A 26432-nucleotide genomic window follows, 5' to 3' on the forward strand; every position below is an offset into this window, starting at 1 on the left:
GCGGGTTGTATTTGTTCTTATTTGCGATTTCCGTGCGGTTGGTTATCGGGCGGTTGGTGGTGTGTAAGGAAGAAGGAGGAGGAAGAAGGGAGAGAGGAAGGAAGGGGGAAAAGGAATCTGGTGGGGTGAAAAGGGAAAACATACTAGGTTATTGGAACTGAATCGCCAGCAAGAGTCGTTATTGAGGCTTGTCGCTGCTGGCGTGGCATGCGAGGTCATTCGCTTGGCGAGTGATGACATTTGATGTGCAGTCAGAGAACCACTTATCGCTGCCTCTAGCCGCAGTCGGCATGTCCATGGTTAGTATAGTATAGCTGGCTACGATGATGACTGAGTCGGTTGTTGTATTCTCCCATCTGGGCCTTGGTACCGGCCTGTGCCGACGAAGATGGAATCGTGAAGGACTTCCGAGCCCCGGCGGCTTCGAATCAACTCGAAGATGCCTTAACTTATCTTTCAGTAGTCAGCTTTACTCTACTGGGTATACACAACTCTGAATACGAGTCTATAATAACTATCTGATATACAACTGGGGTGCTTCGCGACAAGCTCGAAAGGATAAACTCAGAAGACATTGAGGATGCAGTTATTTGCGACAAAATTTAAATGTAAAAAAAAAGACTCCCTCAACCTCACATCTCCTCATCCGCACCCTCCTCCCAGTCCTCCCAGTCCTCTACGCCTCCCACCTCCTCTTCGTCCGTATCCTCCTCCCAGTCCCAGTCCCAGTCCTCCTGGTCCAGCTCCTCCTGGTGCTCCTCGTCAATCTTCTCCTCGTCCTCTTTTCCCTCCTCTTCGTCCTCCCACTCGTCCTCCTCCTCGTCCTCTCTGTCCTCCTCCTCGTCCTCCTCCTTGATGGCCATCAGCTCCTTCTCAGTGCCTCACTTCTGGTCCCGGTCAACCTGCATTGCCTTGGTGGCGATGGCGATGGCGGTGGTGGTAGTGGTGGTGGTGGTGACAATGTCGTGCATGATTTCGGTCGCTGGTAGATCTTTGGTGACGAGTTGGATTGTGTTTATTTGCGACTTTGAGCGAAGGTTGATCGTGCGACTGGTGGTGTGGGAGGAGGAAGGAGGAGGAAGAAGGGAGAGAGAGAGAAAGGGGGGAAGGGAAGAAGGGGAACCCTGGAGGTGCTTGGAACTCAATCACCGTTAAGAGTCGGGGTTGAGGCTTGTCGCTACCGCCCAGGCATGCGATGTCACTCGCGGAGCGGGTGATGCTTTGTGTTGTAATATCTGTCTAGATTAGTCATGGTAGAAGGCACGGACCTTTACTCCTATTCCATATATCTTCTGTTCTCACGAGGCTACAGCCTTACACTTCAATACTACACTGTTCACCACCACATCTTACTTTATATTTCCAACACTTTGTGTTGGAATTTGGAGAAGAACTTGACTTGATTGATGTATTAGTACGAGAAAGATGAGAAAGAAGACTGCTTATAAAGGGAGACGAGCTCGTGTAGAGGAGAAGACCGGGACTCAGACAGAGGATGCGACGATACTCGTCGCCGGACTCGGGCTGGGGGCCTGAAGGCTGAAGGTCTAAACGGGCTGATTCTGGTGAGAAGCCAGGGAAAATGCTAGGAAGCCACGTAGGCCTCGAAGGCCGTGAAGGCGGTATGCGACGATGCAAAAGGATGGAGGATAGAGAAAGTAGCAGTGACACCGGAACAGACAATAAGACGCATAATATCAACACTTTGTGAAGCATCGCCCGTGCTGCCTCGAGCCGCAGCCGGCAAGTCCATAGTTAGGTAGTAGAGCTGTTTACAATGATGGCTGGCCCAGTCTGTGTATGCTTTGATTAGCACCGTGGCATCCGCCTATGCCAACGGAGATGCGATTGTGAAAGACTCCCGGGCCCCGACGGCTTTGAAACGACTCGAAGGCACCGACGGCTTTCATCCGTCAACTTTACTTTACTAGTTATGTAGAAAACTGGCTACGCGCCTCTGGTAACTACCTGGTACATAACTGGGGTGGGTCACGACGAGCTCGAAAGCATACAAAGTCGTAGGGGATAATGGATTCAATTATTTGCGGTAAAACTTTTTAAAAACGCCTCCCTGAGCCTCAATGCTCCTCCTCGTCCGTATCCCAGTCATAGTCCTCCCAGTCCTCTTGGCCCCCCTCCTTTCCCTCGCCCCTGCCCTCCTCCGGCCAGTCCCAGTCCTCCTGGTTCACCCCGCCTCCCTCCTCGTCAACCTCCATTTCGTCCTCCTCCCAGTCTTCCCACTCCTCCTCCCCTCCCTCCTCGTTCATCTTCTCCTCATGCTTCGCGTCCTCTTTCTGGTCACCTCCCTTGTGTTTCTTGACCACCTCAACTTTCTCGGCGGCGGTGGTGGTGGAGGCAGCGTTGTCGTCGGCGGCAGCCTCGTTCTGAATCTCGGAAGTCGCGGCGAGATATTCGGCCACCAAGGCCAAAATTGCGAGGTTCTTGGTGTAGGCCTCGTCGCTCAGGTGGTTGGGGGTGGGGATGATATTGGTGTTGTCCCTGATTTAGTTCGTTATGAGTTGTGGTGAGTGGTGACGGCTTCGAAGTTCGATTTGTGTTTATTTTGAGCGGTGGGTTATGATAGTATAGGAGAAAGAAGGGAGAGAGAGAGAAAGGTGAGAGAATTTAAGAAAGGGGACAACTCATGAGGTGGTTGGAACTGAATCGCGGCCGAGAGTCGTTGAGGCTTGCCCACTAGGCATGCAATATCACTCACTGCACGGGTGATCCCTCGTGAAGCGCCGCCTGAGAACCACGGAGCAGCGGGTAGTTACAACAGCTTGAATTCCGTACATGACCTTCAGTACAGAGAAGTACGGAAAAACCAAAAGCTCCACCACTATCTCTCCATTCTTTCCATAGTACTTGTACATACACAGCATCCCAAGAATGGCGGAACGTGACTCGTACGGTGAGATTCTGAAGTTGCCGGTACCATAGCACTCGTGATTATTCTACCGTCAGCCTCAAGATGTTCGTACAGGTGTTCTAGAAAAGGAATGGAAGCAACGGAAAATGGACATCTTCAATGTTAACGGGCCAGCCGAGTTTAACTTCGCTCGGTTCATGATCTGAGGGAGAGTAAAAGGTGGGGTAGGTACAGTACATAAGCTGTCTCGGTTTCCACGGTACGATATCATTGTTTTGATTGTTCCATGTTCGCAACGAAGGGCAGGGGGCGAAGCACCAAGCCGCCCCTCAGGGTCCTTCTAGCCTTCATGCGCACAGCCGGACTACAGACAGGATGCGAAATAAGCACTGTGGAGTGTTATGATCTAGCTGGTAGAATTCAATTGATGATTTAGTTAACAATCTCCTCACTTCTTCCCATTCTACTCCATCCCACCACTCTCCCAGCCCACAGAGTACGGCGGCACAATGTATCACTCGACAGCGTGCGCCGGAGCGACGCCACACCTAAGCGCTGCGACTGCGCCACACGTACCTCGGGATACAGAGTAACATGGAGCCTTGCGGGAAGATAGTATTGATTCGCAAAACATAGAGGATGACCAGCTAGCCATACCAGAAACAAGCATGAAAATAAACTGGATTCTCTTTCGCGGCGTGCAAACATTACCAATATGACCAATGTGCAAAATCGTCGACGAGTGACGATGTGGCTTGATGATCTGAGTTTCGAACGAGAATCGGAACGTGTGCTGCTGGGGCACGTTACAGTGGTCAATGTTCATCTAAGCTTTGGTTGTCCGACGTATGCTGGGATACGGTAATGGTGTACCTACCACTCCTGGCCGCGCACCCCCGGAACATGGAGTTTCCTCTCGCCATCCCGACTCAGCAATACAGCTGGGACATCATCTTTTGCATAGACATCTGCTTGAGTACATACGAGCTGCATCATGGCCACATCGAGAAGTAATCAAAGAATGAATTGATATCCCGACCCCGCACCCAGCACCGCAACTCCCCAACACCCAACTTCCGCTCCAGCCCCCCCCCCCCCCCCCCATCCCCGACCCAAAAATCACCACAACATGAGCAAACTTTCCATAACCGTAAAACTCTCCCTAGAGTCCTCATGCTCCTCACCCAACGTTTTGACCCTCGTCTCGTAGGCGCGCCTTAAGCACTCGCGTCCGCGCGCAGGCTCATAGCTCTCTACATACGTGACCCCCAGGTAGTGGAGAGTAGTGAGCGTAGCGGGGTCCTCATCACCAAGCACGCGCTTCCTGGCGTCCAGACAGCGCTCGAGGTGCAGTCGTGCGCCCGCGTGGTCGCGGCTGTGGTAGCACGTGCGCCCCAGCTCGTGCAGGGAGTCGAGGGTATCCCGCGCTTCCGGCCCGAGCACGGATTCGCGGCCGAGGACGGCCCGCGAGAAACACTCTTGTGCTGCGCTGAGGCGGTGGAGCCTGCGTAGGATGAGGCCGACGCTGTGCAGTGACGCAAGAGTGTCCGGGTGCGAGTCCCCGAGGGTCTTGGAGCGGCCTTGGAAGGCGAGCTCGAGGTGGTGGAGGGCGTCGGAGAGGTCGAGGGAGGGTTGTGGCGGTGGTGATGCCGGTAGCTGCCGCGAGAGGGCTTGGTGATAGATTGTTAGCCCCAGCCAGTGGAGGGAGTCCAGGGTCTGTGGGTCTTCGTCGCCGAGGACACGCGCACGACCGGCGAAGGCACTTTCGAAGCATTCCCGAGCCTTGCGGAAGTATTTCAGTTGGTTGTAGGCGATGCCGATCTTGTGGCTGAATGCGAAGGTCTCCGGGTCGTCGTCGCCGAGTGTTTGCGACGGCGAAGAGTAATAGCTGTTGGCTTTCCAGTAGCTGTCGGCTTCGAGCATCAGTTTATCCAGTTCGCTGTCGGCGATGGGATCTTCGAGTGTGGAGGGGGTTTCGGAACGTGGTCGGAAGATGCTTGGGAGCCAAGCGAGACGGGGACTGGGCGCACGGCTGTGGACCTGGCTGTGAGCCTGGCTGTGGATGCCGCTGGGCGAGTCGATCAGAGCGGTGAGATGCTCGGTGGTTAGCTCCGGAGAGGAGACATCTATGGATGGTGAACTAGAGAGTTTGGGTGTCGGCCGTCGGCCGTGAGAGACGTTCCTGCCGCATCCCACAAAGTCGTCCGCTCCTTCTGGCCTGGTAATGATGTCGAAGTTGGGCGTCCAGTATGTGACGAACGAAGGCGTCTCTACAAGCATGATTAGTCAGAAAGATGCACGTATCAACCCGGTTGCCACAAACAGAAGAAACAACATACCAGTCGAGCTGGAAGCCTCTGGCGGGTTCCCGAACCGCTTTCTCGCTCTCTCTATCTTGTCTTCGTCGAGCACGAGCCCATGCCAAGCGAAGATGGTATCCTTCCCCTGGGCCTTCCTCCGGTCGGCCACCTGGATGATGGCCGCCATCTTCCGCTTCGAGATATTCTTCTCCATCCGCCATATCCTGAGACGTTTCTTGTACTGCGCCTCACTGCGGAAGGTTAGCCATAGCAAAAATGAATAGGGGATGGAGTATTTACGTGGCATAGAACTCCCACCGCTCCCACAGTGTCTTACGGAGGTCCCGGATCTTGACACCCTCCTGGAGGTACATCTGTCTAATCCACTCTCGATGGGTCTCCCATTCCTCTTCACGGATCTCTCGGGCTTTGAGGCCCCTTTCCCAGTCGTCGGGATGGAGGTTGGACGGTGATTCCATTGAGAATGAAGGATGCCCCGGGGGTGGGCGGGGGTGTGAATATCGATTCGATCCGTGGGATGGTGGAAAAAAGTACAGAAGATTGATGGCTGTCTGTAGGTTTTTTCAAGACACGTACACACTTATATTAAACTCTGTTGACGGTAGTGAACTGAACATCACCATCTATTCTCCTCGGAAACCCAGTTTTATATCAGTGTCGCCTTGAGTCACTCGTCCATGCTGTCCCCAGTGATGATCATGATCCGACGACCACCATCCAATGCTAGTGGTAGGCGACACCGGTGCTGTGCACTAACTATCCCTAGGGCTGAGTAGATCCTACTCCGGAAAACATGGCTCGGGCATGCTACATGCAGAGGTTCCACGAAGCGGGCAGCGGCAGGCAGGAGGATTAAGCATATCGATAGTGTTTACTATGGTAGTGGCAAATAGTCGCAAGGGCAAGACAACATATGTCCTAGGACTCTGACTGTAAGGAACATACTACAGCCGGTGGTGGGGGCAGTAGTTCGTGTTCGCCTCGCAGCCATGTTGAGCGGGGGAGTGGGGGGATGGTGGGGCTGATGTGGCTATCCCCGAAGTGCACATCAGAGCAGCAGCAGCAGCAGTGGGGGATGAGAGCACCGGCCCGTCCGCTTCCCGTCACCGACTGACCGGCATAGGCCTCCAATGCGGCTCTCGAGCATGACTTCACCCATCCTGCAGAGTCATCTTTAACATGTGTTTTTGCTGATGGTGATCCCATTGGTTTCCACCTCCGGTTTATTTACCGCCGAGTCTCGCGGTAGGTCGGAGTCGAAGTCGTTCCGGATGACTGATGTGAAGCACTCCACTCTCATGACGGTCGATGCCCATGTGCTAACTCCGGAAGAACTAATCCTCCCTCGAGCGGTCAGTCAAAGCGCTGAAGATGAGTACATCAGGCTCTATACACTTGTATTCAAACCTCCATATCAGTCCCTCAGGGAGGAGGATGAGTCCACGGGTTTGGTGTTTGTCGGTTTCAATCCATCTGATCGACCGGCGGTCGATGGCATAAGGCTCTCAGGGGTGGAATTGAATCACACCTACAAACACACCTCGTTCAGTGGACAGATCTGGCGCCGGGCTCCGTCATCTAAGCCTTTCACCGACAGCACCCCCTAGCTAGCTTTGCTTTTAGCCCTGAAGATATAAATCCGTTTGTGGGGATGGAGGAGTGGAGGATGGAGGATATGAGTGCGGTGTGGTGAGAAACGATAGCAGGCTCGAGCATGTGAAGCTTTTCTCGATCTGGACGTTCTGAAATCTTGGGAATATCGGATGCCTAGAATGGAATCATCTTCAGCCCTCTAGGAGTGGGACAGTGAGACTCAATCAAAACCCAATCACGACTTGAGAGTCGACTTTGACCGAGTCAACCAACCACGGCATACGTAGGTATCGCGCGAGGTCAGATCAATCCGCGGTGAGCACCCCCAAATGCGCAGCCACCGTTAAATCTCCGTATCTACATAGTATGTACGTAGAGTATGTATACCGGCCGGTTGTTCGGCGGTACGGTAGGGACCAGTAGGGTGATGATTCGTGCAGGATCTCGATCCGATCGACGCGTTAAACGCCTGTGCGCACACGTCGGAGCACGTCCGTAGAGAGTTTTGGCAGGTCTGAAACTTTTGTGACAGGGGTCGGTCGGATCCGAAACACAGGGCGACGGGATTTCTATTATTCCTTAATGCAGGGTACCACGTCATCTCGGCTCTGCCGCAATTCATCCCCTGCAGACTTTATCCCTATGTAGCTGGTTTGCCCGTGCAGACGCGACGGAAGCAGGAGGGGGATTCTAGACTTGCAACGGCCATCTGAAGGTAAGCTATTAGTTGGGTACTGCGCGATGAGAGACAGAACGGGAGCTATAGTATAGTTGCCGGTATTAAAGACCGGTCGGATACGACAGTCCCTACGCTCTAGGGGGCCACCAGAGCGACAACTTCCGGCACGGAGCGTCGGCACGTTCTGGTGCCATGGCCGAAGCAAAGTGAATGACTGTGGAGTGGAAGCAAGTACTGCCCAATACCCAGCGAGAACTTGGCGGTCGCACCGTGTTGCTGAGCTAGGTAGGTACAATAGGTAGTCCGAGTGAATGAGGCGATTGAACGCGGCGATTGAATGCGACGAGTGACATCAGATGCCAGCATGCGTGTGTGCAGTTGGCGTGTGCGGGCCGCAAAAAAGTCCCGCTGGAGGATCATTCAAGGGATTCCGAGTGTCTGAATGGTGGTGGTGTTGGCCTGACGACAGTGTCCCTGTCCATCCATGTCCATCAATTAGCCGAAAACCAAAAACCCATAAAATGTCAGCCCTACGGACATGACCCAAAGCACATGACCGCGTTGCAACTCGCAGGCGGATAAGCGCTATGTAACACAAGATTGGCCCGTCGGCCTCCACCGCCACAACTCAAACCGCATCGGCATCGAATCGTGGCGCAGTGAGTGCAGCACACCACCGAGAAACCAACTTATCACCACCACCACTCAATCCACCCGAAACCCTGTTTTAATGCGACCAGTCGCGCAGACACGGTGCCCCGGTGAACCTCCTCGGAATTAATATGATGCTCGTCACCAGTCTCCACTCTAGGAGATCTACCAGCAGCCCTCCGCTGATATCATAGGTCCAATCGACGGAGAGTGGGGGATTGATGTGACGGAGACATCTCCTGCGCTGAGATGCTGTCGAGCCCGCCAGCCAGCCCTACCCCTCCCGCATTTCCAGTGCACCCAGCCAGAACCGGAGACTCCGATCCTGACTGCGACTTCGTTTTCCCCACCGACCGTGCTAATCCTACGAGAGTGGGGGGAAGTTCCGCAGCGGTTCGAGTGTGATACGAACGTCTCCCTATAGTTGCGTCAATGCGTTTGCTCGTGGCAAGTTTGTATGTCTGGACTCTGTACCTACCTCTTACCTACCTACCGCCGACCGGTACGTTACTGATTGCGATAATTGTCGCGCGCGCACCCGGTGAAGCGTACCCACCGTAGTGCCTGCGAACCACCATTCGCATTGACCGAAGTTACCGGTACCATGCGCTGCACACTGCACGCTAGTGATCTGCTGTTCGCACCGCCTTCTAGTCGAACCGCAGGGATGCCGACCCAATTAGCCGTCACCGGATCATAGCGCATCACGCGATGAGCCGGGGCCGGGCCATTGGCGACGATGTTGCCCCAAGCATGACCGAGACCGAGACCATGCCCTAGGCTGGGCGGAAGCAGTACCGATTGCCGTACGGTGATGTGCCCAACGCACGCTCCAGGAAAAGGTGGGGTGTTAGGTCTGACTCGACGACAACGAGCAGGGGCGGCCGGGGCGGCCGACGGGCTTCAAATCTTGACATGGGCCTCACGTGATGTGGAATGTGAGATGTCGATTGCGCGCACTACCGCAACGGTCATTGAAGAGTCCAAGCTAGCATATAGTTTTATTACTTCCTTCAATGTCCTACTCACTCTGACCAACAGAGCGTCACTGAATATCATACCAAATCTAGAGTATGAAGAGTACACCGAGGGAATCGAGCTAACAGCCCCCCCTTCCCCCCTCCCCCCCCCCCCCCCCACCGCCGTAGGGAAGACTACTCTGGTGTAGCGCTGGGTGCATTAACCCGCCCCCAAGTTCCAACTTCCACTGCTTATCACGATGGGAATATATAATTACATACAGCGGACCAGACCATGTCGATTCACCACCCACTCACCCACCCAAAGATCAAGATTTTGGTAAGATTCTAGGCGTGCGCGTATCTGCTATATCTGCTGCTGTCATCCCCCTAACTGACTGTTGACGGGGATGGAAGACCGGACGCATGCACCGGATATCACTCGGATTACCATACATACTCGACAATTTCTAAGTAGGTATGTCCGTGTTCTCAATTCCTCTGGTATCGTATTGCGGTGATCTAGATAGGCCGAAAGCAAACAAAACAAAATACTTCTTCTAGGACACTGTCGGTAGGCGGGTTCTGGGGACAATACTCCGGTACATAGGCTGGAGCCTGGCTTGCAGTGCCCCCTAGGGTACAAGGAATGCGAGTCTGCATGTAAACTGGCTGTTTGCACAAAGTGCGGCCCATTTGCACTGGTAATTTGGGATTCTGCTTGTAAACCGGCCTTTTTCCTCATAGCGTACAAGTTGCAATTGGTATTTGGGTGAAGCCGAGTCAATAGGCGGTTGGTAGTAATTGCGGCCAGTTTATAATAGTCAAACTGGGCTCTTATACTTAATTTGGCTGTCAATACTCAATGTGTCGATTGAACAGAAGCCTGATTTGGCGTTGAGGTGTTAACTGGCGGTTGGCAGTAAATGCAATGTCTCTCCACCACTCTCTTCGGGCATCCGTTGGTAAAAAGATACCTTACCACTCATCAAGCTTCCGGCTCGAGTGATGAATAGGCTTCAGTTTATAAATGGAGCATTTTCTCCTTACTCGGCCAACCCCGCCATGCGTGCCCCCGCCATGCCCGCTGCCATGCCGACCAACGTTGATGCCCACTACTAACCACATTCGCTTCCTCCCGCCGACAGCACATCCATGACTTCACCCTCTCGCCAACAACTCCTCCTCTCCTCCTTCTCGCTGACAGCTACTCATCTCCTCCTTCTCGCTAACAGCTACTCCTATCCTCCTTCTTCTTCTCGTCAACAGCTCCTCACCTACTGCTTCTCGCGAACAGCTCCTTCTCTCGCGAAAATTTCCTCCTTCACTTCCTCCTCTCACTGACGGCTCCTCCATCACTACGTCATCGTCTCACCGGCACGGTGGCACCCACAGCTCCTCCGTCACTTCCTCCTCCATCACTTCCTCCTCTCGCTAACAGCTCCTCTCCATCTCTTCCTCTTCTCGCTGACAGGCTACAGCTCCCTCATCAGTCCGCCACACAGCGTTCCCCTTCGCCGCCGTTCGCTCTCTGACCGTCTCTGGTCTTCTTCAGCAGGTATGCATCATATTCCCATGCTATCCTACAGACCTGCTTCGTTGCGGATACCCCACTGTCATCGCCGCTAATAGCACACTGTCCTCGCCCTCCTTCGCTGTCTAACAGCCGCTGGCCCTCTTGCAGCCGGTACGTCTTCCCCTCCTATCCCGTCCTATACTATCAGGCCTGTGTAGCCGTAGATACCACACTGACCTCGCCGCGGATGCTAGCAGATTGTCTATTGAGAACGCCGGTCATTTTGAATGTGTGCTAAGATGCCGGAATGAAAGCCGGCGAGCAGGGAAATCCGGGGAAAGCGGGGTGGAGGCCGGAGAGCAGGGAGAAGCGGGTTTCGGTTTGCATAGGCGCGGAGGGGAGGATATGTATGGGGTGACCAGCAGTAGCTATCATACATAGAACCACAGTAATTTCAAGCAGCAGTTCCCGCTCGTGTAATTGTTGAGGACAGCCATGTAAGCTCCTAAAAGCCATACAAGTTCCTAAAAGCCATATTGTCACCCATGCCCTTTGGAACCCTTGTGTGTAGAGCCCTTTAAGACTATGGAGCCCTTTAATAGCCGGATTAGGGCCTTTCTAGTAGCCCTTTTAGAGCCGTTTGACTGTCATCCTCCCAGGCCGGAATAACGCGTGCAAATTTAGTTAATACGGCAGTGCCGCATTCCTTGTACCCTAGGGCGCCGCGGCTCAAGGTATGGCAATTCTTATCCGTGCCTTAGTATGTTCGTGCGGTAAGTACCACACCTACACGGAGATCTTCTATCGGTGAGCAGCGGAGCCTCAGTGTCCGAGCTACCTACCGATGTATGATGTTTCAAGCCCAGTCCAGACTCCATAATTATGTGGGTACTGCTTAGCTCCGAACCAGCTTCAAGCTTGTGGCAGCAACGAGCGTTCGTTCGTATGTACCTACTGTACATACTTCCTATGTACCTACTGTACATACTTCCTATGTATAACACGATCTCCACTTCGGCAATGGGCACGTGCGAAATACCTACAAGGTTGACACCGGCGAAGTTCGTGGCTTCTTTAGCGAAGCCACCGGTAGGTGCTCTACACTCTCCCGAGTCCCGACACGCCGCATGAGGCAAAATCCTCGAGAACCTGGGTAGGTATTCACTCACCGGCAACGCGCAGCTCGACAAGCGCATCGGCACCGGTAGCCAGGACTTATGTACGAGTCTAACTTCATTTCCATTTCCGTGCTACATATTATAAGACATTGTGTTTCGTTTCGTGAATTCGTCGACTCCATGTCCCACGACCCTGCCGCAACCGTGTCGCGCCGTCAGAGCTCTTTTCGAGATTGTCATTGAGGAGAACTCGTGCGACCCAGCGAAGATCGGGCGTCTTTTGTAAATACTTACTTGACAGGGCTGTTACGGTCGGGGATGCTGCCAGCATTCTGCCTGTCGGAATAACGCGACGTCCTCCTCATCCTCCTTTTTGAGCCCGTCAGAACCGCGGTGAACCGGTCACCGTGACGGCATTTTGCAACCGCAGTGCGTAATGGATGTACAACGGATGTACAACGGATGTGCTCTGTCCTATCGCGGATCTTCATTCCTCGGCTGGCGGAGCCTCGGAGGCATCCGACGGAACGACACTGGAAATCCCGACTACCTAGCTATCGATGTCGGTGAGGGTATGTATATTATAATTCGTTCAACGTCGCACAGTAACGCAGTACTTGGGGACCATTGCCTATAGTATTGTGGATACTTTAGGGATGTGATACAGTGGAGGCTTGACAGTTCGCCTCAACTTGCGTGATATCATCTTGGGTTGCATATCCCTTGCGGAGCGAACGCGCCCAATCTTGAGAGAATCTTAAGAGTCTTTGTACTTTGAAGCACGATTCGTATGGACTTACCTTATCGAGATGACCTTCGCGATGCTCTAGGAAGTCGGATTCATCATCTAGGTGTTAGAGACGAGGTACGGTACCCATCATTTACAATAAGCTGAGCATCGGTCTCCGATATGTGCAAGATAATAAGGCGAATCACTCGCTCACTTTCTTCGGCACCAAAAGATTCCAAACAACCAAGAATGCAGCTCGGGGTATTACACTCTCTATATCTAACGGCAGGAAAGCAATCGAATCCCACCCACTACTTCTTCCCCTCCTCCGCCGGCACATCCGCCATCCCAAAAACACCGCCAACAACCCACGCCGGCTCCTCGACCCTGCCATGGGCGTAGCCCATGACCGCGATACCGCCGGGATCCAAGACAAGCAACAACGGGCTCGCGAGCGGCAACCCGACCCAGCGCTTCACAAACGCTCTAAGGAAATGCCCATGGGCGACGACCAGCACGTCCCTATCATCCTCCTCCACCCTCTCGCCACCCTTCAGCGCCTGCTTCTGAATGGCCTTCACATCCTCAATCACCGCATCGATCCTAGCAGCCAGGCTCTCAGGGCTCTCCCCACCCTCACCAGGCGTACCATCAACCCAAATATCCCACGGCCGTTCGGTATCCAATCCCTGCTCCCTCCTCCTCTTTCTAATCTCCGCGGGCGGCAGACCCTCATACTCGCCGTACCCCCACTCGCGACAGCGATCGTCGGTAGTAACAGCCACGTGCGCGGGAGGCTGCGGCAGCAGCAAGTCGAGCGTCTCACGCGCGCGCAGCCGCGGGGAAACGAAGACGTGCGAGAGCCGTGCCGGGTCGATAGCGCGCCCGCGGCCGACGGAGGATGACGCGACGAGAGAGATTGTTGCGCGACCACGCGCGGTCAGCGGAAGGTCCGTCGTCGACGTGTGTGCGCCGGTCAGCGTCCATGCGGTTTCGCCGTGGCGCGCGAGGATTAGGCGCGGTGACATCGTGGGTATAGAGGGTGGGTGCGGTGGCGGGCGGGGATGGGGAGCGGTGGTTGCGTGTGTGGTCGGTGGAGTTGGGCGGTGGTGATGGGCGGGGATGGTGGTGGGGTTGTTAGCGGGGTTGGCGGCCCCCGCGGAGAGGTATTCGCTGAACGGAGATTTGGAGATCGTACATAACCGAAAAATCTTCAAACACATGTAGCGGTTTCCTAACGCCTTAATGCTTTGTATCCGGAAGACACGCTGTTTCGTACATTTTTTGAAAAGGCGTAAAGATCTGCGGACATTACCGAGTGATTATATGTGATAGACTTGATGGACGAGAATCCATGAACGCAGCAATCGAGGCCAACTTTCAAGATGCTTTATACGAGACAGTGGTGCTACTGACCAGGATCACTACTACTTAGGATTTGGGATGAAGGCTTCCATACAATATCTCTGTCGGTAGCGAACCTTCCAAAACACGCAAGAACTGAGTCCCTGCCACAAGCACAAAACCAGCCGGCTTTTGCACCCAGTCGTCTTACCACATGCACTACATACACCCAGCAACTAAGCAACTATCCTCCATACCCAATAATCTTATCCAAAGTTCCAAATTGCGCACAAGTTATGCAACCCACCACCACGCAATCGCCACCGAGTGCATCAAGTGCGACCCCATCCCCATACGCCACGCTCCGCATCACCGAGCCGGCAATCTTCCTGGCACCTCACCTACTCTCGAGGCTAATGTGGCTGATGTGCTGCACCTTCGTGCTCATCTTCCGCGAGCAACTATTTCTGCTGCTTGTTGCCCTGGTGTCTATCGGCGGATACAGCAGGGCAGCGGGGTTGCGGGGGCGGTGGGAGTTGGGGTGGATGTGGGCGATGTGGAGGGAGGAGAGGGAGCAGAGGGAGCAGACATAGGATAATGAGGTATGATGTTTGCAATCGACCTGCCTGGGTGATTGCATGGGCATCCTGTCGATACGATTTCGGAAAGTTGAGATCGGAATCCACAGAGGAAGGTTGCGGAAGAACGACACGGAGCACGTCCCCTATATATAAACACTGCAGAGTAATCTGGCAGTTGGGCCAGACCACTCGTGGACGGACTGGCCCAGAAACCAGAAATTCATATTTGTGGCTGGGCCAGACCAAGCACCAGAATCTATCTGTGGATCGTCCGGCCAACTGGCAGATCGGGACTATTCATGGCCGGGCTGGTCTATCTCCGGTGGGCTGGCCAATCTAAGGATGGAATAATCTTCCGTGTGGGCTAGAACATATATACTTACAGCTCTGCTCTGCTCTCTACCGCCAGGCCCGCCATGCCGGTGCAGGACAATCACACATTCGCACTCGCATTGATGACGCCACACCCCGGTTGCGCCACACACTGGGGCTCGACTGAAGCCGACACTCGCTTCCCAGCGACCGACGACGAATCACGGTTCCCCGCTTCCAGTCGGTCGGATCCGAAGCCTCGCTATATGGTGGCTATATACTTCATTCCCCTCGTTATTATATATATATATATATATATTGAGGGGCCGCGGGATCAAGGCGCCCCTGGGGTGCGAGAAGCGGCGGAATCGTGCCTCTGGGGTGCGAAAAGCGGCGGAATGTTTTCTGTTGCTGTTTTTCTGTTTAATTTGTTGGTCCATCTCTTGTTCAACACATCAGACATTATCAAACACCATAGATATTCACAAGTTCATATGCCAGTCTTTGTTTCTAGTTTCAATTGAATCATGTTCTTCTTTTCTCGTATGTACCCGTTGAGGGTCTCTCACTTGCAAACCGCCGACGAATCATGAATCACGGTTCTCAGCTTCCACTCAGATCCGAACTGACGACATCATTCCTCCGCGTCGTTGTATTCGCTTACCATGTCGTTCGGTATCTTCGAAGCGCAATCCACACCCAGTTTTGATAGCCAAGTAATCACAGATTCGCACTCGCACTCGCATCAGCAACGTCACACACCTGGTGATCGCGCCACACTGTGGCTCGCCTCTCGACTGCCAGTTGCCGTCCGAGAAGAAACTCGCTTCCCAGCGACGAATCACGGTCCAAAACCTCGCCACTTCATTTCCCTCGATCGCGCCGTTGTGTAGGTACCTTTTCGCTTACCATGGCACCATGCCATCATGCTGGCCGGTATCTCCGATTCTCCGAAACTCTCCGAAGCGCAATCTCGAGTATCCGCATAGGTAGAGTGGGTACCTGCTGCCCGTTCGTCGCTCACCATACCTAAAACATTCCCGTGCCGAGCCGAGCAATTGAGTTGTTCTTCCGCATTCCGTCTCCCTTCGAGTCCGCATCCATTTGATACATGTCACTGCCCCTCAAGGGAAGGGAGGCCTCGTTACCGCTCGAGAGTCAACGTGGATAGCCAAAAACTCCGGCACGTCTCCCCATCTTCCGTCTCCCGTCTTCATCGTATCCGAGTGTTCCTCCCATAGGTATCATACCAGACGCGACGGAGATTGAATTGAATGCATGCCTGCATCCATCATGGCCATACCGCCATACATTTGGCACAGCCCATCGTCGTGGGGGAAGTCTGATCCCCATCGGCTGGGTCGGCTGGGTAGGCTGGGTATATGCATGATCCAAGCCGAAGGAAATGACGAGTTGGCTTCCTTCCTGGGGACCTCCTTGATTCGGCGGGGGTAGATTGGGCGCGGCGGAGGTTCGTTTTCGAGTTTTGTGGTTTCCGTGCGCGCCTCCGGGACTCCGGGACTTGGTGGACACTGGGCAGCATTGGCTCAACGGCTCATGGTCCGGCCGTCTCTGGGGTCTTGAGTCTGTGGTTACCGACTGTACCGATGTTGCCGCGAGGAGAAGGTCTGAAGTGGCTCGAGCGGTCAGATACATAGGGAGGTAGATTCGAGCAGATCAACTGTTGGTTTTGGCTGGGTATGTGTGTACTTACGGTAGATAATGGGTACTGGGCGTGCTTTGTCGTGTCTGTTTCCTTGACGTCTTGGAGCTGTAAAGTACTATGTATCTGTGGCCGAACGCATGTGACAAAGCTGGAAGTATATGTACAAGGTTGACTCTTGAGATCTGTGCGCTTGTTTTTGTAGCCGTGACGTGGGGCGGAACGGTTAGGTTGGTGATTCGAACTCACTTCTAGTGACAAGGCGGTACTACTAGTAGTAGAGTCAGCCTGCCGAGGCAGCAAAGACTGTCCTCGGACAATGATCGTCGTATTCTGCCAGTCGCCGCGGCGCCCAAATCTACGGTATCTATCAGTAGTAAAGAGGAGGACGGAACCACAACTAGTACTCTGGTGTCACAAGTCGAGAGTCTCGAGCACCAACACTCAACTCCGCAAGAGAGAAATATAGAGACCTCCAAGTTCCAACTCGTATCCCGGAACGAGGCGGCAACCAACTATTGACTCCCCATCAGTTTAGTGCATCCCATCCCGCCCGTGCGGTGCCTGTATAATACATAAGGCCAAGCTGCCGCGCCCTCCCGAGAGTCGAGGCTCTCGTGGTCCACCTGCAAGGCCCGAGAACATTACTAGTACTCTAGAGCACATCATATCATAGTTACTCTCTCTCCAGCACAGCCACGCCGAAGTCGCGGCTGTTTCAGATTGCTCTCGAGTCTCGGCACTGTCTGCTCGGCGCGGGGAGGTCTCCGTTTCACCGTCGTCGTAAGCCTATGTAGAGTAGTATGTAACAGCACATCGATTAGGTGACGCGCGACGCGAGGTTTGATCGGCGGAGAACTGGGATGTTCGTTGTTCGATGGACGATAGAGTAGCGGTCGTAGGGATAGGTAGTTCTTCTTGATCTTTGAAGATTCAAGAGTCGTTGCTTCGTGCGGATATGCAGAGTACTCTAGAGTACGGCTTGCATGCACGTCGGCACCTCCCGGTTGGGAGTACCTACTTCGTTATCCAGAGTAGAGTGTGTACGCGCGGTGAAGAGTCGAGACTCGTTGAGTGACAACGATCAACCGCGGAAGACGCTCCACCTTCTGGTGTCTCCGTTGTCTCCTGCAGTGTCCTTCGCAGCCAGGCCAGCACGCGACCGAGAACGAGAATCGAGAAGAATTCCAACGCCGAGGAAGGATTGGATTAGATTAGATTGCGGGGGCCACGCTCTGTCCCTTCCCCTTGTCCTTCCACTTGTTTCCCATTGCCATTCCCCTTCTCTTTCCCCTTCCCCTTCTTTTCCTCCTTCTCCTTCCCCTTATCCTCCTCGTCGATGCGGTCCAATTTCCATCGCAAGATCTGATCGCCGCCAGCCCCCGCAAGCGAAATGATCGCCGGATGCAGGCGTGGATGCGGCGTGGCGTAAGCCACACGCCGCAAGCCCCGCGCCGCCAAGCCCCGTGCCATGCGCCACACGGCTGAGCGACCAGGCTGACACGGCTGAGCGGTCGCAGACAGACACGGAGACGGAAAGGGAAAGGAGAGTCGCGAGTCGCGAGTCGCGACTCAGGCGGGTGGTGTTAGTTCTTGGTGGTGCTATCGGCGGCGGGGAGAGGTTACGAGTTCAATGCGTTTTTCCGGCGGGGCTGCGTGGCTCGCAGCACCGCAGGCGACGCGTCCCCCGGGGCTGAGTCGCGAGCTGTGGAGATCCGAGATGCACTACGGTAGCACGGCAAGGCTGGCTGGGTCCTGGCTGGGATCGTTGAGCTTGGGCGACGGGCGAACCGGGGCGATGAGCACTTTATTTTTGGAACACGCGAGCAAAAACGAAAAACGCGAGAAAAAGCGAAAAACGCACTGGCTTGCGTATTGCACCTTGGGCTCTGCGAGAAGAGAATTATCGTCGGAATGGAGAGTGTCGCACGCCGAGAGAGAAAGAGAAAGAGAAAGAGAACGACGAGGATTATTATTCTCCTTGCTTCCTTGAAGCCTGAAGGCCGAGCCGAGACCCAGAAAAATCCCATGACGAGGCCACTCTTGGCAGCAGCCGGCGGCGACGTCAATCCTGGCCCACCAGGCCCATCCACCAAGCGCATCCTTGCTTTTCGTCTAAGCCTCGCCCCACACGTCATGGCCGCCAACCAACCCCGACCAACCCTCACGCGGCCGGTGATCGGGTAGCAAACAGGGTATTTTCACTGAGTGTGGACTGGACTGTGTGGAGGACGTGAGACCGTGAGACCGTGAGATGGTGAGATCCATTTACTAGTACCACCAACTAGTAGATACCGCACGTTATATTAAGAACGGCCTGCTTCCCTCTCTCGTTGTCGATACCCTCCCACCACCACCACCCAGTCTGCTATCGTTATTTGCTGCTGTCAACACAACGACACCCCCCCACACATTCAACTCAATCACACAGACAAAGACAAAGACAACCCGTCGCAGCACATCCCCCCGACGCATCATCACCAATGTTTCGCTTCACCGCTATCTTCCCGATCCTGCTCAGCATCGCGGCGTTCATCCTCTCACTGCTAGTGCTTCTGGCGGGCAAAGACACCTCATTCCTAAACGATGTGTTCGTACTGAAGGTAGCCCTCGCTCCCCTACAGCTACCGCTACATCCAACTAACCTTGCGATCAGATCGATACCTCGCAAATAGCGACCAACATCGACGCCTCAACGATCCTTCGCTCGGCGGGCATCGACCCAAACAACACCGGCATCTCCCAGTTGGACGACATCCTCGCCTCCCTCTCCAGCGACGAAGTCGGCCGCATCCTGAACACCGCGGCGCACGAGCTCGGCTTGCACGACTTCTACACCGCGCACGTATCCACATGGTGCGAGGGGACATTACTCTCCGACAACACCACGACCAGCAACAGCGTCGCCAGAAACTCCACCTCCGCCTCCGCCGAGCAGCGCGTAACCGTGTGCACCAGCCCGAAATACCCATTCTCGTTCGACCCGGTCGGCATTCTCGAGAGCGAGCTCCTGCAGGGGCTGACGCTGGAGCAAGTCGGCTTTCCAACGCAGGATGTGGACAAGGTCGTCAGCGCTTTGGAAACGGCATACAAGGCGATGAGCATATGCTATCTCGTCGGCACGATCCTCGCGGGACTCAGCATCCTGACCGGGCTCCTCGCGTTCCGTCCCAGCCGCTTGCTAGAGGCACTGAACCACCTCGTCGCCCTCGCCGCGTTCATCCTGCTCGGCGTCGGCTCGGCTATCGCGACCACGATTGCCATCAAGGTCAAGGACGTGTTTAATGATCGCGCGGCGGTGGTCAACGTCACCGCGCGGAACTCGGTGCGCTTCCTGGGGATGACGTGGGCGGCGGTGGCCTGCATGCTCCTTGTCAGTCTGCTGTGGTGCTGTGTTTGCTGCTGTGGTGGCCATAGAAGAAAGGAGAATAGGCGCGAGAGCGAGATGCCCATGGTCGAGGAGAAGCGGGAGCAGCAGAGGGCTTCGCGGTTTTCGAGGTTTGGAAGGGGGAGGAGGGTTTAAACGGATGATGGGACGGATAAAGGGGGGGATGGGGAAAGGGGAGGGAAAAGGGGAGGGGAGGGGATGAGGGTGCATTCTTTGGCGTTTGGGATAGTCTTTCTTTGAGAATCGACGGAGCATAGCGGTTGTATGGGTTATGTCTTATGCCTTTCATTTTTTTTGTTCGAGTCGTGTCGTGTCGAAGGAGTCGATGGTAATTGCGGAGGATTGAATAGCAGTAGAATGGCAGTTTTGAAGAAGTAGTAGAAGAAATCGCAGTTGAAGCAAATCAAGAATACAGAATACTCGCAGTCCATTGTCTGCGTATCTCTCTATCCCATCTACAGTAGTATCAACGTCATACACGAACACTATCACTGCGGTACTGAGCACAATTGCGAAAGCCTCAGTACTGGAAATCAGAAACTGCGAATACCCCACAACTCACAAGCGTGTGAAACGCGAGTGATATTGTGTGCAGCAGACCATTTCGCGCCGGCGGCCAGGCAGCAGGCAACACCCAACACGTACATGGCAGCGGCAGAACCAGAGTCAGATACTAGTACGGTATCTGGGTATCAAGCTGAACCCCCCGCGTCTGCGTTCGCATCAGCGAGAACCCGGCCGTTTGGCGGTACCGATGATCTCAGCCCGTTGTCAGCCCCAGCTGTGCAGTTTGCACTGCAGTACAGCTGCACCACCCCGCGCGCGTCAGCAGTTACAGCAGCTGTAATTCAGTAGCTGCAGAGTCGGCAAGTATCGAACGCCTGCACGTGTCAAAAGCTGAAAAAGAAGAATCCAGTGCCATGTGCGTGCGTAGGTTTCAGCCGATCACCTCGTATGCGCGCGTCGCGGTGGGGGACGGCGGGGGTGGGCGGGGAGTATTTATATCCCGGTGCACATTGCAATGCGAATCACGGTGCGCACTGCACAATGGAACAATATGATTATACGATAATACGATTAGGTATACGGTGTATCACGGACCACGGAGTACAAATCACGAACTGCGGAGTCAGCCTTCAGCCGCACGTGTGCAGCTGTTGGTCATACATGTTTTCGTGCGCCGTATGTAAGCACCCGACAGCAGCAGCAGTAGGCACGGGAGGATCCGTTCGAGGTTTTTAGATGGATAGAGGCTATTATTATATTATCTATACGGCCGGCCGCTGGTGCGCTGGTGCGCTGACCGCGGGAGTGAGCCACTGTGCGCGGGGATTGGTAAGAATAGGATGGATGGTTATCAGATGTATTGATGTACCTATAAGTACATATATGCAACGGAGAGAAGGCTGACAGCCTCGACAGGAGTACTCTAAGCGCGCGTGCTTTTTGGTTTGTTTAGATAATCAGCAATTGCTTGCGACCCAAGTAAGTAAATCATGTGGCAATATGGCAGCTTCTATGTACAGTTTTCCTACCCCCGGCTTTGCATCCAGGGTGGGATCCCGAGTATCATGCCCGTCGGGCCGACCTTGGCAAGTTAGCATCGACCTGTGCCAACGGAAATGTGATCGTAAAGGACTCCCGAGTCCCCGGCGGCTTTGAATCGACTCCGAGAAGTCACCTTGGCTTTCATCACTCGTTTTTACTCTCTAGATATGTACAAGACTGGCTACGAGTCTTTGATAACTACCTAGTACATAACTGTAGTGCGTCGCGAAGAGCTCGAAAGGATACAATTAGAAGTCATGGGAAATGCAGCTATTGGTGATACAATTTAAAGGTTAAAAAAAAGACTCCCTCGGCCTCAATCCTCCGAAGTCGTCCGTCTCCCACTCCCCGTCCTCCTTGTCCTCTTCGGCTCCCTCCTCCTCCTCCTCCTCCCAGTCCCAGTCCTTCTGGTCCACCTCCCCTCCCTCCTCGTTTATCTTCTCCTCGTCCTCCTCGTCCTCCTCCATGTCCTCCCACTCGTCCTCCTCCTCGAGCTACATCACCTCCATTTACTCGGTGGCGATGGCGGTGACGGCGGCGGCGGCGGCGGCGGTGATCGTGGCGGCGGTGGAAGTAGTGATAAACGCGCGCGTGATTTCGGTCATTATTAATTGTGGTGGTGGGCGCTTCGGTTGGTTTTATTTTGCGACTTATTCGATGTGGATTATCCGGCGGTTGGTGGTGTGGGAAGAAGAGAGAGGAAAAGGGAGAGAGAGAAAGAGGAAAAATAGAGAGAAAAGGGTGAGGAGGGAGAGAAAAAACCGACACTGTGCTTACACTGAATCGCAGTTGAGCTTGTCGCTGCCGTCGAGGCATGCTGTGTCACTCGCTCCGCAGGTGATACTGTGTGAAGCGCCGTACGAGAACCACCAAGCAGGCTACGACTCGACTGAGCCTAGTCAGTATGTTTTCTCATCAGGATAATGCATGAATCCGTGACTACTAGGAAAATGAGCGTGGTTGAGTAGGTGGGCAGTACTCACTCGGCCTTCATCCCCGCCGGCACACTTTTTTTTAGTTTATTCATTAATTGCATGCGACATCTCTAGATCATGGCAATATTTACCCGTGCAGACACCCGTTTCTACTTCATTTTCCAACTCGACTCTCATCGAGCGATCTGGTGTTGCTCTGCCTGCTCTCCGCCCCGGCCCCCGGCCTGTTGCAACGATGAAGATAGAGCGCACTAAGGAAATGACACTAGGAAAAGACAAATTACGCTCCCACTCCCTAATCGGCACCCCTCGCGCCTCTTCATCAGGGGGTGCCATAAAGGATTTCTTCCATCGCTACCGTCCGAAATACCTACTCTACCTATTCTAACGCGTGCACTTGTTTGTGCTTGTGCAGAATCACTCGCGAGTTCTCCTTTTGTTGTAGCGCACAATGGCCATCTGGTTTAGTCATGCATTCGTATCAACCATATCTCACTCGGACTGGCTCAACATATTCTAGCGCCTCAGTGCCGAGTGATTGCACAAAAGGTCGCGTGTAGAACTGCCGCAGTGGGGCAGTTGGCGATCGGTCGGTCGCCACACCAGCACAATCACACATACGCAATCCCAAATCATCCCGAAGAATAAAACAAAACGCAGCGAGAACTCGTTTGCAACGATTTTTTCTTACGACAACTATGTGACGAGCTGTGCATACTCCCTTATCGCGACCGTCGGTAGTTATGTCTGTTATAGGTAGGGCCGAATTAGAATGCAGCTTCGCCGGCAAACGCCCAACGCGCGGTGCATATGATTGGGCATGTGACATCTCAGCGGATTTTGATTTTCGAAACGAATGCTGTGGTCTCGTTTTGAACCCGTCAGTGATGGTTCCGAAGGCAGACAGTTGACAACCTTTTTGTGGATTTCTCGGGACAAGACGGGCCGGCGGTAGATTGAGAAGAGAGAAAAAGTCTGCGAATCCGGACGGAAACAAGTCGATTTTAAACTACGAGTGAAACAACATCCTATGAAAGAAAACCATCGAAAGAAGAGCGAAAATGCAAAGGCGGTAAAAGTTCGTAAAACACCCGAAGAAATCCCCCTATACCTCAAGAAATCCCTGAATAATAACCAGAAAAGTCCCCCTAACACGTCCCATAGCCAGTCCTCTAGATTCCCGAAACCCCAATCCCTTATCCTCCCTCCCATGATGAATTCCAATTCCCATCGTTCCTCGAAAGTCCTCCCAAATCCTCCCAACCATGATAAATCCCAATTACCATCCTTCCTTGAAAGTCCTCCAGCAAACAAAAATTTCCCTGAGCGATAATCAGCTCGAAAAAAACATATCCTCCATGGCTATCCCGCAACAATGAAACCGTCACCCCTATATGTATCCACCATAAAGAAATGAAATAGCTAATGAGCCCAAAATCGTGAAAGAAATCCTGAAACTGCCTTGCTACCCGATCACTTCAGCAGACAAATACCGCCAGCACCCAACGCAGTTCTAAGCTCCTTGCACTTGTCTTGGTCATGATTATGCCGCTTCCCACGGACCTTGACCCTGACCGTGACCGTTACCGATTCCTCAGCATCACCTTCCTCGCACACCACCTGGAGATTCAAAGTCGGTGTAACTGATGAACCCCCCTTCGCCTGCAATTGACCGAGCAGTGCTTGAAGCTGTTGGATCAGATCCGCCGCGGAGGCGGTATCCGGCACGAGCTCGTCTCCACCACCGCAGTCGCACCGGACGAAGCCGTGACCGCACACCTCAGAGGATTCGGAGTGCGCGGCATGGCCGCGAACCGCTACGTGGCCGGCGCCTGATCCTGAACCGGAACCGCCACTACCCCCACAAGTTCCGCTGCCTGAGCTGTGGCTACTTCCAGAAGAACCAGAACCGCCACTACCACCGCATGTGCCGCTGCCCGAGCCGTGACTGCTACCGGAGGTGTCGCCCCCAGTAGGAGAGAATAGACGCTTTGCTAGGGTCGGAGTCATATTCTTAGGGATGACGGGCGGCTGCGTAGGTGTCCAAGGCCGTGTTACCCGCTTGAACTCCGGTGACGCGGGAGGTGTCAATAGATTATTGGGGATAGCCAGTTTGCCGGGTTTCCTAGGCGGTGTCGTTGGCTCCGCCATGGGAGGAACAGCAGGTTTGTCCATCAGAGTGGTCACAGGCGGGTCCTTAGGAGTAACCACAGGTGCCACAGGCTTGTCCTCGGGAGTAGTCACCGGCTTGTCCTTAGGAGTGATCGCCGGTGGGTCCTTAGGAGTGTCCACAGGTGCGGGAGGCTTGTCGTCGGGAGTGGTCGCCGACGGGTCCTTAGGAGTAACCACAGGTGCCACAGGCTTGTCCTCGGGAGTAGTCACCGGCTCGTCCTTGGGAGTGATCGCCGGTGGGTCCTTAGGAGTGTCCACAGGTGCGAGAGGCTTGTCATCGGGAGTGGTCGCCGGCGGGTCCTTAGGAGTAACCACAGGTGCCACAGGCTTGTCGTCGGGAGTGGCCACCGGCTTCACTTCGGGAGTGTCCACAGGATCGTCCTTGGGAGTGACAGGCTCGTCCTTCGACGGTGTCGCCGGCGTGTCTACCTTCGGCGCGTCGTCCTTCGGTGGTGGCGTAACCGGCTCATCTTCCTCAGGCGGTGGCGTAGCGGGCTTCTCTTTCTTCGGTACCTCCGGGTCTTCATCCTTCAGCGGCGGTGTGACCGGTTTAATCTCCTTCGGTGCTTGGGTAATCGGTAGATCCACCTTCGGTACCTCCGGTTCGTCTTCCTTCGTCGGCGGCGTGACCGGTTCAGCTGCCTTAGGGGGCGGGACAGCTGGTTCAGTTTTCTTGGGCGGCGGTGTGACCGGCTCATCTTCCTTCGGGACGTCCGGCGCGTCCACTTTCGGGACTTCCGGCGCATCCACTTTCGGTATCTCCGGCGCGTCGTCTTTCGGTGGTAGTGGCATGACTGATGCGTTCACCTTCGGTACCTCAGGCTCCTCATCCTTGATCGCGTTAGCAAACTCACGATATTTTGAGGATAATTCAAGGGCATCTTCTACCTTTGGTGGAGTGATCGGTTCCTCTTCCTTGGGAGGCGGCGTAACCGGCTCCTCTTCCTTATTAGGTGGTGTGATCGGCAAATCCACCTTCGGTACCTCCGGCGCATCCACCTTCGGCACCTCTGGCACATCCACCTTAGGTGGCAGTGCGATCGGGTCTACCGCCTTGGGAGGTAGTGCGACCGGCTCATCGTCATTTGGCGGGAGTTTTGCCGGCTCGTCGTCCTTCGGCGGTGTCATGACGGGCATATCCACCTTCGGTACCTCTGACACATCATCTCCAGGGGGCGGTGCGATCACCTCAGGCACATCGACCTTCGGTACCTCCGGCGTATCCTCCTTAGGCGGCGGTGCGGCTGGTTCATCTTCCTTGGGCGGCGGTGTGGCCGGCGTATCTACCTTTGGCGCGTCGACCTTCGGTGATGGCACAATCGGCTCCTGTTCCTTCGCCGGCGGTGTGACTGGTTCATCGTTCTTGGGAGGCGGGGTGACCGGCTCGCTCTCCTTCGGTGCTTCCAGCGCATCCACCTTCGGCACCTCGGGCTTGTCCTCCTTTGGTGGTGGCGCGACCAGCTCCTCTTCCTTAGGTGGCGTAATCAGCTCATCAACCTCCGGCTCGTCGGCCGTCGGTGGTGGTGGCGTGACTGGTGTGTCCACCTGCGGCGGCTTAGGCTCCTCATCCTTCTCCGAGTCAGCGAACGCAAGATATCTTGAGGATATAACCAGGGAATATTTTACCTTTGGTGGAGTGATTGGCTTGGCTTCCTTAGGTGGCGGTGTCACTGACGCGTCCTCCTTCGGTGGTGGCACAACCGGCGCATCATCCTTAGGTGGCGGTGTTGCCGGCATGTCTTCCTTCGGTACTTCCAGCTCATCCACCTCCGGTACCTTCGGCGCGTCGACCTTTGGCGGTGGTGTGACCGGCTCCTCTTCCTTAGAAGGCGGCGTAACACGCTCATCCTCCTTAGGCGGCGGGGTGATCGGCTCGTCTTCCTTCGGTGGTGGCGTGACCGGCTCGATCTCTTTAGGTGGCGGCACGACGGGCTCAACCACCTTGGGCGGCCTGATCGGCTCGGCTTCTTTAGGTGGCGGGACGATTGGCTCATCTTCTTTAGACAGGGGTGTCAATGGCTCAACATCCTTAAGCGGCGTCAGTGGTTCGACG

General features: G+C 54.5%; 5 protein-coding genes across 5 annotated transcripts; 1 reads left to right on the plus strand and 4 right to left on the minus strand.

Moving 5' to 3' along the window:
* Positions 1-632: 632 nt before the first annotated feature.
* BZA05DRAFT_442227 (uncharacterized protein) lies at positions 633-971 on the minus strand (the record flags this gene model as incomplete). The annotated part of the gene is made up of 2 exons (XM_051486732.1): positions 633-851; positions 903-971. The coding sequence occupies 2 exons, from the start codon at positions 969-971 to the stop codon at positions 633-635; spliced, it is 288 nt and encodes a 95-aa protein (XP_051342681.1).
* Positions 972-4033: 3062 nt separating this feature from the next.
* On the minus strand, positions 4034-5878 carry BZA05DRAFT_463794 (uncharacterized protein; the record flags this gene model as incomplete). The annotated part of the gene is made up of 3 exons (XM_051487716.1): positions 5470-5878; positions 5209-5420; positions 4034-5139 (listed from the first exon to the last, which is right to left on the minus strand). Coding segments are annotated over exons 1-3 (1497 nt in total), but the record flags the coding sequence as incomplete, so codon positions are not given.
* Positions 5879-12557: 6679 nt separating this feature from the next.
* Positions 12558-13573, minus strand: BZA05DRAFT_388958 (histidine phosphatase superfamily). The gene has a single exon (XM_051482719.1). The coding sequence runs from the start codon at positions 13462-13464 to the stop codon at positions 12748-12750; it is 717 nt and encodes a 238-aa protein (XP_051342683.1). The 5' UTR covers positions 13465-13573; the 3' UTR covers positions 12558-12747.
* A 4875-nt stretch (positions 13574-18448) lies between these two features.
* Positions 18449-19893, plus strand: BZA05DRAFT_428866 (actin cortical patch SUR7/pH-response regulator pali). Its single transcript, XM_051486109.1, has 2 exons — positions 18449-18939; positions 18993-19893. Exons 1-2 carry the CDS (start codon positions 18820-18822, stop codon positions 19857-19859), a joined length of 987 nt encoding a protein of 328 aa, XP_051342684.1. The 5' UTR covers positions 18449-18819; the 3' UTR covers positions 19860-19893.
* A 1672-nt stretch (positions 19894-21565) lies between these two features.
* BZA05DRAFT_463796 (uncharacterized protein) lies at positions 21566-22070 on the minus strand (the record flags this gene model as incomplete). Its single annotated transcript, XM_051487717.1, has 2 exons — positions 21566-21766; positions 21806-22070. Coding segments are annotated over 2 exons (466 nt in total), but the record flags the coding sequence as incomplete, so codon positions are not given.
* Positions 22071-26432: the final 4362 nt, after the last annotated feature.

Source organism: Tricharina praecox, assembly GCF_024521635.1.
Source record: "Tricharina praecox strain CBS 144465 chromosome Unknown BZA05scaffold_4, whole genome shotgun sequence".
NCBI lineage: Eukaryota > Fungi > Ascomycota > Pezizomycetes > Pezizales > Pyronemataceae > Tricharina > Tricharina praecox.

Bases quoted from the DNA above. Each gene is read 5' to 3' on its own strand.
- BZA05DRAFT_388958 (XM_051482719.1), bottom strand. From the start codon at position 13,464: ATGTCACCGCGCCTAATCCTCGCGCGCCACGGCGAAACCGCATGGACG.
- BZA05DRAFT_428866 (XM_051486109.1), top strand. From the start codon at position 18,820: ATGTTTCGCTTCACCGCTATCTTCCCGATCCTGCTCAGCATCGCGGCG. The intron at 18,940-18,992 runs GTAGCCCTCGCT...CCTTGCGATCAG, and splicing joins ACGATGTGTTCGTACTGAAG to ATCGATACCTCGCAAATAGC.